Source organism: Cetorhinus maximus, chromosome 6, assembly GCF_964194155.1.
Source record: "Cetorhinus maximus chromosome 6, sCetMax3.hap1.1, whole genome shotgun sequence".
NCBI lineage: Eukaryota > Metazoa > Chordata > Chondrichthyes > Lamniformes > Cetorhinidae > Cetorhinus > Cetorhinus maximus.
This window is the reverse complement of record NC_135884.1, coordinates 5,269,828-5,283,282: the sequence shown is the minus strand read 5'-3', so window position 1 is coordinate 5,283,282 and position 13,455 is coordinate 5,269,828. Positions and strand designations below refer to the sequence as shown.

The window sequence follows — 13,455 nt, the reverse complement described above, 5'->3', positions numbered from 1 at the left end:
CCTCCTCCCTAAGGGTGCCAGAGGAACCCTGGCTGAATCCTTGAGAAGGGGCAGCTGGAGTGAGATCGAGCTGCCCCACACCCCACCTGTTGTTGGCACCGTTCAAGGCCAGCTATGGCTTCAGCGATGGAGTTCACCCCACTCAACAGTGCAGGACTGATCTCTTAGACCAAGGTCTCCATGGTGGCCACCATCCTGCCAGTGTTGACCTCAATGCTTTGACATGCTGGTGCTAGCACCTCGGATGGAAGGTGGACGGACTCCTCCATCGTCTATTGCAATCTGAGGAGTGCAGCTGCCATCTTTTCCTGATGTTCCCGAGCTTGTCTCTGCAACTCCAGCAACTGATATAGGACCGAGTCCAGAGGCTCGTCATCTGACTGGGACTCAGCAGAATCATGGTCTCCAGCAGCCCTTCGGATGCCAGTGACTTTGGATTCCCTGCCTCCGCCTGCTGTGGACCAGACTGTGTGCTGTGCTCACCAGATTGTGACCCCGAGCCTGCCCTCGATCTAGGTCCCACTGAGGTGCGTGTCACTGCGCTGGTGGAGAATGTGCATGAGCACTGTGACAGGTCATCTAAGGTGCTGTCCTCAGGGTCCTCTTCTGAGGTGCTCTTGAGGCTGGAGCCAGGGCCCTGGTCGGCTGAGGGCAGATGTGCCTAGGAGAGAAAGTGGAGATTACTAGTGCATGGCAACCGAGAAACACACAGAACAGCGCACTCACAATAGCAGTGACAGAAGGATGATCTGGTGCAGGATCCTCACGTGGGTGATTACCTCGGACATCACAGTCACCGCAGGAATGGTCAGCATCATCTCCAACCAGCACGATGGCTCAGTCCTCGAAGTCACTGAGGACCCTGAGTTTTAGCACACCACCTCCGGACTGGGACCTCTCCCTTTTATTGTGTGCAATCTTGTCCTGCATAAAGACCAATGGAGAGGGTGTAAGCAATACGCATGGCAGGGCAGATGAGGAGGATGGCTGGCATTTGTGAGTAGTTTGTGAAGCCATTAATGAAATGAGGATGAGATCAGCAGAGGTGATGAGGCCATGTGGAAGTGTGAGGGTGTGTGTGAGAGAGTGAGTGGTGATATCCATTGAGCTGGCAGTGAGTGAGATCCTTGTGGATGCGTGATGGCCTTGTGAGTGTGTGAGTTGAGAGTGCTCAGACGGCTGAATTACCCTGGTGGAACAGATGAGATCATTCAACTTCTTTCTGCACTGGATGGCCAACATCTGCTGGGCAGCGTTTGCACTGACCACCACTGCCTCTGCCTCTCAAGCCGGATTGGTGATGTTGTTGCCCCTCCTGCGGCCAGAGCAGGGGTAAAGAACATCATGGCAGGCCTCCACAACATCCAATAGGTGCTCAAGTGCGGCATCGCTAAACATGAGGGCAGCACTCTTCTTAGGTTTTGGGGCCATCGCTTCAATCGAGCTGTCCTGGGCTGCGAGCATTAAGAACTGTGTGTGCCAAGTCCATTTAAACATGGTGCCCGGAGTGAGGAAGTGGTGAGGTCACATTGGGGCGAGTGAACCAGAGGCTGCTCGCCGGCGATCCGTGGATTTCCGTGGATACATAATTAATAAGGCGGGATGGGGACAATGCGGCGTGAAAATCCATCATTGGGGAAAGCATCGATTTCCAAACCGACTACTGCACCTAGTGAAATTCAGGGAAAATTCAGGCCCCTAGAGATAGAAGAGTTGGAGGTGTTTACGATGAAAACCTCTCTGACTTTTCACAGTCTCAGGAAGATTCAACTTTAGTAAAAGCCGCACAACTGGCCAGACAGGCCGAAGGGCGGGTGTCAGAATGGGGTTTGAGGGAATCCCACAGGAACAGCCCGGTGAAATCGTTCAGTTTGTGGGTTGTAAAAGAGAAAGTAAATGAAGGCATCGACCAGGAAACCATCCTGAAAAGGTGCCAACTGCCATTGTCCAATTTTCCCGCTATGGCAAGAAGAAAGTCCAAAGGCGGGAAGAGTGCCCTGCCCAAATTCCGCAGAACCATGGGCGTGGCAAGGGGAAGCCTTTTTAAAGGTCCTGCCATTTCAGGAAATCTGTGTTTATAAACCAAAAAGAGAAACCTATTAAAGGAACCTCCATTCAAGAAATTCAAGACCTTGACAACCTGGAAATCACCTTCCTAGGAGAAATAAAAGAAAATAAAAGCCAGTATTGGAGGTGCTAACATTGAATTCAATGGACATCCTACTGAATTCAAACTGGACACAGGAGCTGGACTCTCAGTTTTACCGGATACAGTTTCAGGGCTGAACAAAAGAACTCTGCAGCCTTCGTCTATTCAACTCCAAGGTCCAGGTGGAATCAAGCTAAATGTTAACAGTCAGCTTGATAGAATGCTATAAAGAGAGGGACATTTCTGAAACATCATTTGATATCCAGAATCGAGAATGCCCTCTTTGTTGAACAGAAACGCCTACATAACTCTGAACATTCTCATCAAATTTGGTGAAATCAACAGGAAGATAAAGCCTTCATTGAGGAAGTTGAAGCCCTTGTGACTTTGACTATTCAATACTTGTCGGCAACAGACTACAAATTGCAAGAATTTCGTACAGCACCGAGACAAGATTAAAAATGCATCCAGACTTACACATACTGCCTGGACAGATGGCCACAGTACATTCCAAGCAAACCCCTGTACTGAGGCAATACTGTTACCACATAGAATACCTCCAAATTACCTCCCGGCAGACAATGAATGATTGGTTGTACCACGGGCTCTGCGCATCCAGAGGTCCTCCAGAAGATTCACCAAGGACGTCTTGGTATTACCAATTGTCGGGCCAGGGCACAACGTTCCATATGGTGGCCAAGAGATGGTCTCCAACTGCATCATCTGCACCATTCACAGACAGAAACAGAAAGAGCTACTTCTGCCCTCCTCCTTCCCATCCAGGCCTTGGGAATACATTTGTACCGATTTGTTTGAATACAAAGGGAAAGTATTTCTCATAGTAGTTGACTATTATTCCCGCGACATAGAGATGCAAAAGCTACACAGCCTCACCTCTGAAGCCATTATTACCTCCTTGAAGAGGATGTTCTTTACACACAGCATTCTGGACAGAGTCACCTCTGACAATGGGCCACAATTCACCAATGAGTGTTTCCAAGCCTTTGCGGCATCAGAGAGATGCACGTACAATTGGTTGATGAATGAATTGATCCCTTCATATTTGTTTGACTACATCGATTAAATTTTGCCCTCTCTATCACAATATTTCTTCCGAGAATGAAGTGAGTTAAAGGCTCTGATGACATCCTCATAGGACACTGTCTTTTCATTCGCTCCCCCACCCCGCCTGGTCAGCACGTCATCTGTGATGCTCCCGACAGCATATAACAAAGTGCTAACATATGAACATATGAATTAAGAGAGGGAGTAGGCCACTCGGCCCCTCGAGCCTGCTCCTCCATTCAATAAGATCACGGCTGATCTAATTTTAACCTCAACTTCATATTCCTGCCTACCCCTGATAACCTTTCACCCCCTTGCTTATCAAGAATCTATCTACTTCTCAAGAATCAAGAATCTATTCAAAGACTCTGCCTCAGCCACTTTTCGAGAAAGAGAATTCCAAATTCTCACAACCCTCTGAGAGAAAAAAATGTTTCTTCATCTCTGTCTTAAATGGGTGACCCCTTATTTTTAAACAGTGACCCCCTAGTCCTGGATTCTCCCACAAGAGGAAACATCCTTTCTACATCCACCCTGTCAAGACCCCTCAGGATCTTATATATTTCAATCAAGTCGCCGCTTACTCTTCCAAACTCCAGCGGATACAAGCCTAGCCTGTCCAACCTTTCCTCATAAGACAACCCACTCATTCCAGGTATCAATCTAGTAAACCTTATCTGAACTGCTTGCAATGCATTTACATCCTTCCTTAAATAAGGAGACCAATACTGTACACGGCACTCCAAATGTAGTCTCACCAATGCCCTGTATAACTGAAGTATAACCTCCCTACTCTTGCATTCAATTCCCCTTGCAATAAATGATATCATGCTATTAAATAGTCATTTGGTAGTACAGAACTTGAATATTGCTGAAAAAAGAGACATTTCTCATTGAAGCTTTTCGTCTTGCACTCAACAGGACAATTTGCAAGAAAATACCAATGTCAGGGGAAACAGCATACTTATACTGTATGAGAAGAGGGTGCTGATTGGTTGGCAAGTAGACTCTGATTGGTAGAGGCATTGCCATGGAGAATGCAACAATTAATAATGACTGACTGTTAACTACCAAGCACTGTTTGAAATTTAAACCAGGCTCTGATTAGTCAAGATATTGCCCTGGGCAATGAATCACTTACTTTGTTTAGCTGAAGCAGGTGCAATGTGTGTACATATTCCTTCTGTCTGCAAAGAACAGGGCCCTGTGTATTAATATATGTAGCTTCCAGTACATACAAATGCGCCACATTGCAAACCTAATTGACTATCTTAAATTGGTTGTCAGCACACTTTTTAGCACACTGAGGATCATTTAACAAATGTTGTCCAATCAAGGAATCACATCTAATGTTGAACGCTGTTTTGAGTTTTGCAAGCACGGGCTGGTTGGGTACGTTCTGTACCTTGCCCATTGGGAACAGCGGAAGGGTGATGAGTGCAAGATGAAAAATTCAACAAAAAAATGTATTTTTTCGCAGCAATACTCAACATTCTATTAGCTTTCCTAACTACCTGCTGCACCTGCATACTAGCCTTTTGTGACTTATGCGCTAGGACACCCAGATCCCTCTGATTCTCAGAGCTCTGCAATCTCTCACCATTTAGATAATATGCTTTTTTTTTATTTGTCCTGCCAAAATGGACAACCTCACATTTTCCCACCTTATACTCCAATTGCCAGGTTTTTGACCACTCACCTAACCTACCTATATCCTTTTGTAGGCTCTTTATGTCCTCTTCACAACTACCTTTCCTATCTTTGTGTCATCAGTAAATTTAGCAAGCATAACGTCGGTCCCTTCATCCAAATCATTTAATAGATTGTGTAGAGCTGAGACCCAAGACTGATCCCTATGGCACACCACTCATCACATCCTGCCAACCAGAAAATTACCAATTTATGCCTACCCTCCAATCTCCTATCCGTGCCAATATGTTACCGCCTACACTATGAGCTTTTATTTTCCACAATAACATTTGATGAGGCACCTTGTCAAATGCCTTCTGAAAAACTAAGTACACTACATCCACCGGATCTCCTTTATCCACCACACCTGTTACTTCTTCAAAGCACTCCAGTAAATTGGTTAAACATGATTTCCATTTCACAAAACCATGTTGACTCTGCCTGATTACCTTGAATTTATCTAAGTGCCCTGTTATAATGCCTTTGATAATAGCTTCTAACATTTTCCCTATGACAGATGTTAAGCTGGCTGGCCTATAGTTTCTTGCCTTCTGTCTCCTTCCCTTTTTGAATAAAGGAGTTACATTAGCTATTTTCCAATCTAATGGAACCTTTCCCGAATCTCATGAATTTTGGAAAATTAGAACCAACACATCAACTATCTCACTAGCCACTTTTTGAAGAGACTAGGATGAAGCCCATCAGGACCTAGGGACTTGTCAGCACGCAGTTCCAACAATTTGCCACGTACCACTTCCCTGGTGATTGTAATTTTCCTGATTTCCTCACTCCCTTCCAATTCCTGATTTGCAGCTACTTTTGGGATGTTACTTGTATCTCCTATAACGAAGGTTGATGCAAAATACCTGTTCAATTCATCTGCCATCTCCTTATTTTCCATTATTAACTCCCCAGACTCATTTTCTATAGAACCAATGCTCATTTTGCTAACTCTTTTCTTTTTTAAATATCTATAGAAACTCATACTATCTGTCTTTATATTTCTAGCTAGCTTTCTCTCATCCTCTGATTCTTCCCTCCTTATTAATCTTTTAGTCGACTTTGCTGTTTTTTATATTCTGTCCAGTTTTCTGACCTGCCACCCATCTTTGCACAACTATATGCTTTTTCTTTAAGTTTGATACTATCTTTAACTTTTTCCATTAATGACGGATGGTGGGTCCTCCCTGTGGAATTTTTCTTTCTCGTTGGAAAGTATCTATTCTCTGCATCCTGCAATATCCCCTTAAGTGCCTGCCACTGCATCTCTATTGTCCTATCCCTTAACTTAAATTTCCAGTGCACTTTTGCTAGCTCTGCTTTCATGCCCTCATAATTGCTCTTATTTAAGTTTAAAATACTAGTCTTAGACCCACTCTTGTTTCCCTCAAACTGAATGTAGAATTCAATGTCTGCCATTGCATCTCTATTGACCTAAAACTTAACCTAAATTTCCAGTTCACTTTCGCTAGCTCTGCTTTCATGCCCTCATGATTGCCATTATTTAAATTAAAAATACTAATTTTAGACCCCCTCTTCTCTCCTTCAAACTGAATGTAAAATTCAATCATATTATGACCACTGCTACCTAGGAGCACCTTCACTATGATATCATAAAGTAATCCTATTTCATTGCACAATATCAGGTCTAGTATAGTCTGCTCCCTGACTGGCTCCAGGATCTGATGATCTAAGAAATTACCCCGAAAACTCTCTGTGAATTCGGCATCATGCTACCTTTGCCCATCTGATTATTCCAGTCTATATGTAAATTGAAATGCCCCATGATAATCACCATTCCTTCCTGACAAGTTCCCACTATTTCTTCTTTGATATCCAGTCCTACCATGTGATTACTGTTAGGGAGCCTGTACACCACTCTCACAAGTGACTTCTTGCCTTTATCATTCCTCATCTCTATCCAAACCACTTCTATATCCTGGTTTCCTGAACTTAGGTCATCCCTCTCTATTGTGCTGATGTCATTTTTAATTGGTCTTTGTTATATTTACTCGCAAGACCCGAATCGTTGCGGTACCAGGTGAAATGCCTTCACCAATTTTGGCCATTGCTCAGCCTGTCTGTGGCCCTCTATGTTTTGGGAGAAGCAAGGTAGTAGCTATTTCTCACCCTGGTTCGAGGTTCCCTTTTCCCACACTGCTTGTCTTGCTGATTGCTGGGCTATCCTCATATTTTTCCTCTCCAGTGTGGTTGCTGGGTTGGCCTTGAAGTCCTTCACCCACTGCTCTATACTGCAGGTTGTCTCTTTGGGCTTCTCCTGCCTCTGTGGCTAGAGTCACTGCTGCCACCATCTGTTATCGTGGGTTTGTCTCAGGATCCCTTGGTTTCTCACTCCAGAAGCAATTTTGCTGAAGGCAATGGTTTTGCATTCAAAATACCTTTACTTACATCACTATTTACAAGGTTACAGAACATCAGGACATAGCTACAGATCCCCTCTGAGGTGCTTCGCACTCACCTTCTATCAGGGAGTGGCATCATTAGGACATAACTCCTTATGCACATGCTCAGTAGCTATTATTAAAGTTAACCCTTTAACACTGGGGACATGGGTTCAAGTCCCAGCAAGGCAGTTGGTGGAATTTGAATTCAAGTAATAGATCAGGAATATAAAGCTAGAGTCAGTGATGGTGACCATAACATCGATTGTTGTAAAAACCCATCTGGTTCACTAATGTCCTTTAGAGAAGAAAATCTGCCATCCTTACCCTGTCTGTCCTATATGTGACTCCAGGCCTACAGCAATATGGTTGATTCTTAAGTGCCCTCTGCAATGGTCTAACAAGCCACTCAATTCAAAGGCAATTAGTGATGGGCAACAAATCACTGGTCTTGCCGGTGACATCCACAACCCATGAAAGTAAAATAAGGTGGGGCTTAAGAAGGCATATACACAAATCCTTGAAGAGGATTTCATTGATAGAGATGTTTAAAATCATGAATCATTTATGTGGAGCAAATAAAGAGGAACTGTTTCCAATGGCTGAAGGGTCGATAACCTGAGGACACCGGTTTAAGGTGACTGACAAAAAAAAAACAGAGGTGACATGAGGGGAAAATTTTTTTCTGCAACGAGTAGTTTGGGATCCTGACAGGGTGATGGCACAGATTCAATCGTAGCTTTCAAAAGGGAATTGGATAAATACCTGAAAGAGAAAAAAATGCAGGGATATAGGGAAGGAGCAGGGGAGTGGGATTAAGGCCTGGATCTCCCAAGCAGCAGCACTGATCGTCGGATTGCCGCTGCCAACACAATGCTGCTGCGCATTCCTACTGGAGTCTTCCGAGCCCGGATTCCACAGAAATGCACAGTGCAGCATCCCTCGAGGAACTCTGTCAGTGTGGGACTCTGTCAGGACATCCCCTCTTTTTACTAGCTGCCGTATGGTAAGTTTAAATGTCCAGTCTGAATGTTAATGAATGGATGCTAGTTAATGGGTGAGTGGATGGGTGACTGGGTGAGTGAGTGAATAGGTAGGTGGTGAGGTGGGTAGGGGTGGTAGGTGTTTAGGTGGGTGAGTGGATGGGTGGGTACGTGGGTAAGTGAGTAGGGGGTAAGTAGGTAAAGTGGGTAGATGGGTAAGTGGGTAGTGGATAAGTGTGTAAGGTGGGTAACTGGGTGGGGAGTAGGTGGGTAACTGGGTATCAATTTAGGTGGGTAGTTGGGTAGGTGGGTAAGCGTGTGAGGTGGATAAGTGGGTAGGTATGAGTTGGGTAAGTGGGTAGGTGTGAGAGAGCAAGTGAGCAGTCAGTAGATGGATGTGTAGATAGTTGGGTTGGGTCGGGGGTAATCGGGTGTTCAGGAGGGTAGTTGGGGTGGTTTGGTGGATGGAGGGGATATTTGGGTCGGAATGGGGCGTAGTCGGGGGTGTAGTCGGGGATGCTTGGGTCAGATCGGTGGGTACATGGGTTGGGTTGGGTTGGGTCAGGAGTGTAGGCAGGAAGGTGATCAGATCAAGGGCATTTGGGTCAGGTTGGGTGGGTAGCCAGGAGGTCAGGGGGTAGTTCGTGGGGAGGGGTCAGGGGGTGATTGGGGGATCAATTGTGCAGTTACCCAGGTATTAACTAGGTTTTAATCTGTCTAACATTTTCTGGGTAAATATTCAGTTAAGTAGCCAGAGTAGGAGACAATCGCAGAGGGCCTCTTGGAGCAGGGGAATTGCCCATAGAAGTTGAAACTTCCTGGGCAATTCCCACATATATCCGCACATCAGCACTTCCCAAAGTACATCTACAGTTGTACATCCGGCCTCCGAAGGAGACCAGAAGGTTTGGACCTAATTGAATTGCTCTTTGAAAGAGCTGACACAGACTCTATAGGCCGAATGGCCTCCTTCTGAGCTGTATTATGATCCTATTTTTACATGTAATTTATAATTCTTTAATTGAAGGTGGGATAGGTTGCCACGGCACTGACCGAGGCCAGGCCAGGAGATGTTTGGATACTGTGGAGATCTACAACCCAGACGGAGACTTCTGGAGGGTGGGACCTCTTTTGCCTATGCCAATTCTGACACTCCGAACCAACTCCACGAATGCCGGGGTGGTGGAAGGCAAGCTGTACGTCTGCGGAGCATTTCGTGGCGCAGGTACAAAAAGATTCAATGAGTTATTTGCTTGGCTGACTGTGATCTGATCAGATACAAAAGCTGACATTGAGCCAGGGAAATAGACTTCAGGATAGGAGCCAAACACTTTGATCAAACAGGCTGGTTCTAAACAGCCTCTTAAAGGCAGAGAGAGAGAGGTAGCGAGATTTATGGAGGGAATTCCGGAGCTTAGGGCTTAGACTGAAGACATGGCCACCAATGATGAGGAGGTTAAAACTGAGAAGAGCGGCCAGAATTGGAGGTGCTCAGGGATTTCGGATAGTTGTGGGGCTGGAAGAGATTCCAGAGGTAGGGAAGGGGTAAGGCCATGGAGGGATTTGAATATGAGAGAAAGGATTTTAAAATCAATGGCATTGGTGGACCAGGAGCTGCATAGGATTGGGAGCACAGGGGTTAATGGATGAACAATTTGGTGCAATTTGGGATATGGGCAGCAGATTTTGGATGAGCTCAGGTTTATGACGGGTGTAAGGTGAAAGGCCAGGAAAGCATAGGAAAAGTCAAGTCTAGAGGTTAGACAAAAATCACAGATAAGCACAAATAATTTCTTCAGCAACAAAAACACTGAGAGTCTTGGGTTATGTTATTGTAAAAATAGATATTGGACCATGTAGACACTTCCGTAAATGTAAGAGGCTCAGAATGCTTAGGTGAATGACTACAACTATCGTTCCCAAGAGAATATCCAAAAGCAAGTCCCTAAACCTGTAATGCAGAGCCTTTTGCCATTGTACAGCTATTGCATTTCATTATCTTCCTCTGCTTAGATCGACATGAAGTCATCGTCAAAGACATCTTGGAATTGGACCCTTGGGAGAATCAATGGAATGTGGTGGCCCACGAAGTCCTCATGCATGACAGCTACGGTGTCTGTCTCGTTGCAAGGCTCAACCCTAGGGACCTTATTCCACCACCACCCGACTTGGTGGACCAGTGAAGGAAGGATGACACAGGCTTTGGCTTTTTCATCTCTGCTGTGGCTCAGTGGGTATCGCTCTCACCTAGGTTTCTGAGTTCGAGTCCCCATCCCAAAGCCTCAAACACAAAAACAGCACTGAAACTCCCGGGCAACACCGGGACAGAGCTCGCTGCACTATCGGAGATGCAGTCTTACAGATGATATGTCAAACCGAGATCTCATCTGTCCTCTGAGGTGGATGTAAAACATCCAATGGCACATTCTGAAGAAGAGCGGAGGGACTACTCCTGGATGCCTTGACCAATACTAATAACCAACATCACTAGATACGGATTATCTGGTTGTTATCACTCTGTTGTTTGTGGGAGCTTGCTATGTGCAAATTGGCTGCATTTCCTATATTACACCTCTTGAAAAGTATTTCATTGGCTGTAAAGTTCTTTGGCACATAGTGGAAGGTGCTATATAAATGAAAGTCTTTCTTCCTTCTCAGAAATAAGAGAGAGAGGTGATTCTGCTGATCGCCACTTTGGAAGGTTGGTTTTCTTTTCATTTTAATTCCTCGCTGTTTCAGTGCCAAATACGCATGATGTGCTATCAAGCCAATTTGCCGATCTTTGAACACAGTTGCACGAGTGACATTTGGGTTCTACAGTTGTCATCAACCTCCCCTCTTGGCCGCTCCTTCCAGTTACTGATCACCCTGATTTAAAGGAATACTCTCAAAGGCACCTGACCTCAGCCTGAATGGGGAGAAACAAATCAGCCTGGATCCTTGTTAATCACTGCTGTCATGAGAACATAAGGAGCAGGATTATTTTATTGAAACTGAGGGGACTTGTTAGGGTGGGTACTGAGCAGATGTTTCCATTTGTGGGGGAGACTAGAACTAGGGGGACACAGTTTAAGAATAAGAGGTTACCCTTTCAAGACAGAGATGAGGGTTATGGACTGGGTGCAGGTCAATGGGACTAGCGGAATAATATTTTGGCACTAGAAGGGCCAAATGGCCTGTTTTTCTGTGCTGTAGTGTTCTATGGTTTTATGGTTCTATGAGGAGAATTTTTTTTCTCTCAGAGGGTTGTTAGTCTGTGGAATTCTCTTCCCCAGGAGGCAATGCAGCTGAGTCATTGAATTTATTCAAAGCTGAGGTCGATAGATTTTTGATAGACAAGGGAGTCAAGGGTTATGGGGGCCAGACAGGAAAGTTGAGTTGAGACCACAACCAGATCAGCCATGATCTTATTGAATGGCGGAGCAGGCTCAAAGGGCTGAATTGTCTACCCCTGCTCCTAAATCCTATGTCCCTATGTGAGATTAGGCCATCTGGCCCTTCAAGCCAGCTCTGCCATTCAGTTCAAGGTCATGGCTGATTTTCTACATCAACTTCACCTTTCTATCCGTTCCCTTGAAGGAAGGTTTGTGTGATTGTTAAGAAAGGGCAGCATTGAGGTAGGCTGTGATTCCATCTCCTTCTCCTTCCCCCTTCACCTTTTCCTCTTCCACATATAGTCAAATACTCACAAGAATACAAGAAATAGGAGCAGGAGTAGACCACACAGCCCATCGAGCCTGTTATGCCATTCAATACAATCATGGCTGATCTTGGGCTTCAACTCCATTTACCCACCCACTCCCCATATCCCTTAATTCCCAGAGAGACCAAAAATCTGTCTATCCCAGCCTTAAATGCACTCAACGCTGAAGCATCCACAAACCTCTGGGGTAGCGAATTCTCTTCAGACTCATACATGACATCCCATGACCAAGAGGTCAGAGCCCATGCAATTGGAACCCAACACGAGTTTGAAAGAAAGAAAGAAAGAACGTGCATTAATATAGCAGCTCAGGAAACCCCAAAATGTTTTACAGTCAGTGAAGTAGTTTTGAAGTGTAGTCACTGGCTGGAAGTTTCTAGCACTCCCCCTGCCCCCCCCCACCACCCCGTGGCAGGTCCAGTGAGCCATTGAAATCTCCGTTCACATTGGCTGGACCTTCTGATCCTGTTGGTGTGAGGGGCCGGAAACTCCTGGCCACTGTTGCAATATAGGAAACATGCCAACCAATTTGTACACAGTAAGCTCACACAAACAACAATGAAATCAGTGGCCAAAAGATCTGTTTTATTGAATGTTGGTTGAAGGATAAATATTAACAGAGGGGATATCTCCCCTGCTCTTCTTCAAAACAGTGGCCATGGGGTCTTTTACATCCACCTGAGAGAGCTGACAGCGTCTTGGTTTAACGTCTCATCTGAAATACCAACTGTATTCATGTCTCAGAGTGGGGCTTGAACCCACAACCTTCTGCTGAGGTGAGCATACAGCCCAAGGAGTCACTGCTGGTCCCAGCATGAGCCAGCACCTTCAGGAGAGGACAGGAGAACAACTTTACAGTTTTTGGTTTAAATCTAACCTGAGGCATGGGACTATCAGTAACTGATTACCTATGGAGAATTATCACCACCCTTAAATCCTTTGATGAATGTTATTTATTGAAGAGCTTTTGCATTAAATCTATCGATATTTTAGGTTGTCTAAATCTTGAGAAATGCAATGGTGGGGGTGAAGCAAAGGTTCCTTATAACCTCAGACCTGGAAATTGTCACATGTTTGCTCTCCGTCCAACTGGACTCAGGATTTGAATAAATCTTTTTTTTTGGTGAAGTACTGTTAGCAGCTTTTGACAGAAGCACACGTTCTACATTTGAAGAAGGTTGATACCTACTGTAAATTTCTGATGCTTATTATTAGTACAATTTATAGAAGCCTTAATATGTTTTAAACTTTATATTGAATATACAGCAAAGAAACAGGACGTTTGGCCCCACCAGTTCATGCCAGCATTTATGCTCCCCTCATGCCTCCCCCTCTGTTTTCTCACCTAACTGTGTCGGCATAACACTCACATCCTGCCCCATATGCTTATTTAGCTCCAGATCCAGATCGTAACTGCCCCTCTGAAATGGCATAGCAAGCCACTCAGTTCAAGGGCAATTAGGG

General features: G+C 45.0%; 1 protein-coding gene across 1 annotated transcript in view; it reads left to right on the top strand.

The window, feature by feature from the left end:
* Window positions 1-11,323, top strand: part of kbtbd12 (kelch repeat and BTB (POZ) domain containing 12) — a 51,264-nt gene extending 39,941 nt beyond the window's left edge. The window contains exons 4-5 of the mRNA XM_078542898.1: window positions 9,316-9,513; window positions 10,302-11,323. Of these exons, the coding sequence (XP_078399024.1) occupies window positions 9,316-9,513; window positions 10,302-10,471 (368 nt within the window). The 3' untranslated portion in view covers window positions 10,472-11,323. The remainder of the gene's footprint in view (window positions 1-9,315; window positions 9,514-10,301) is intronic.
* Window positions 11,324-13,455: the final 2,132 nt, after the last annotated feature.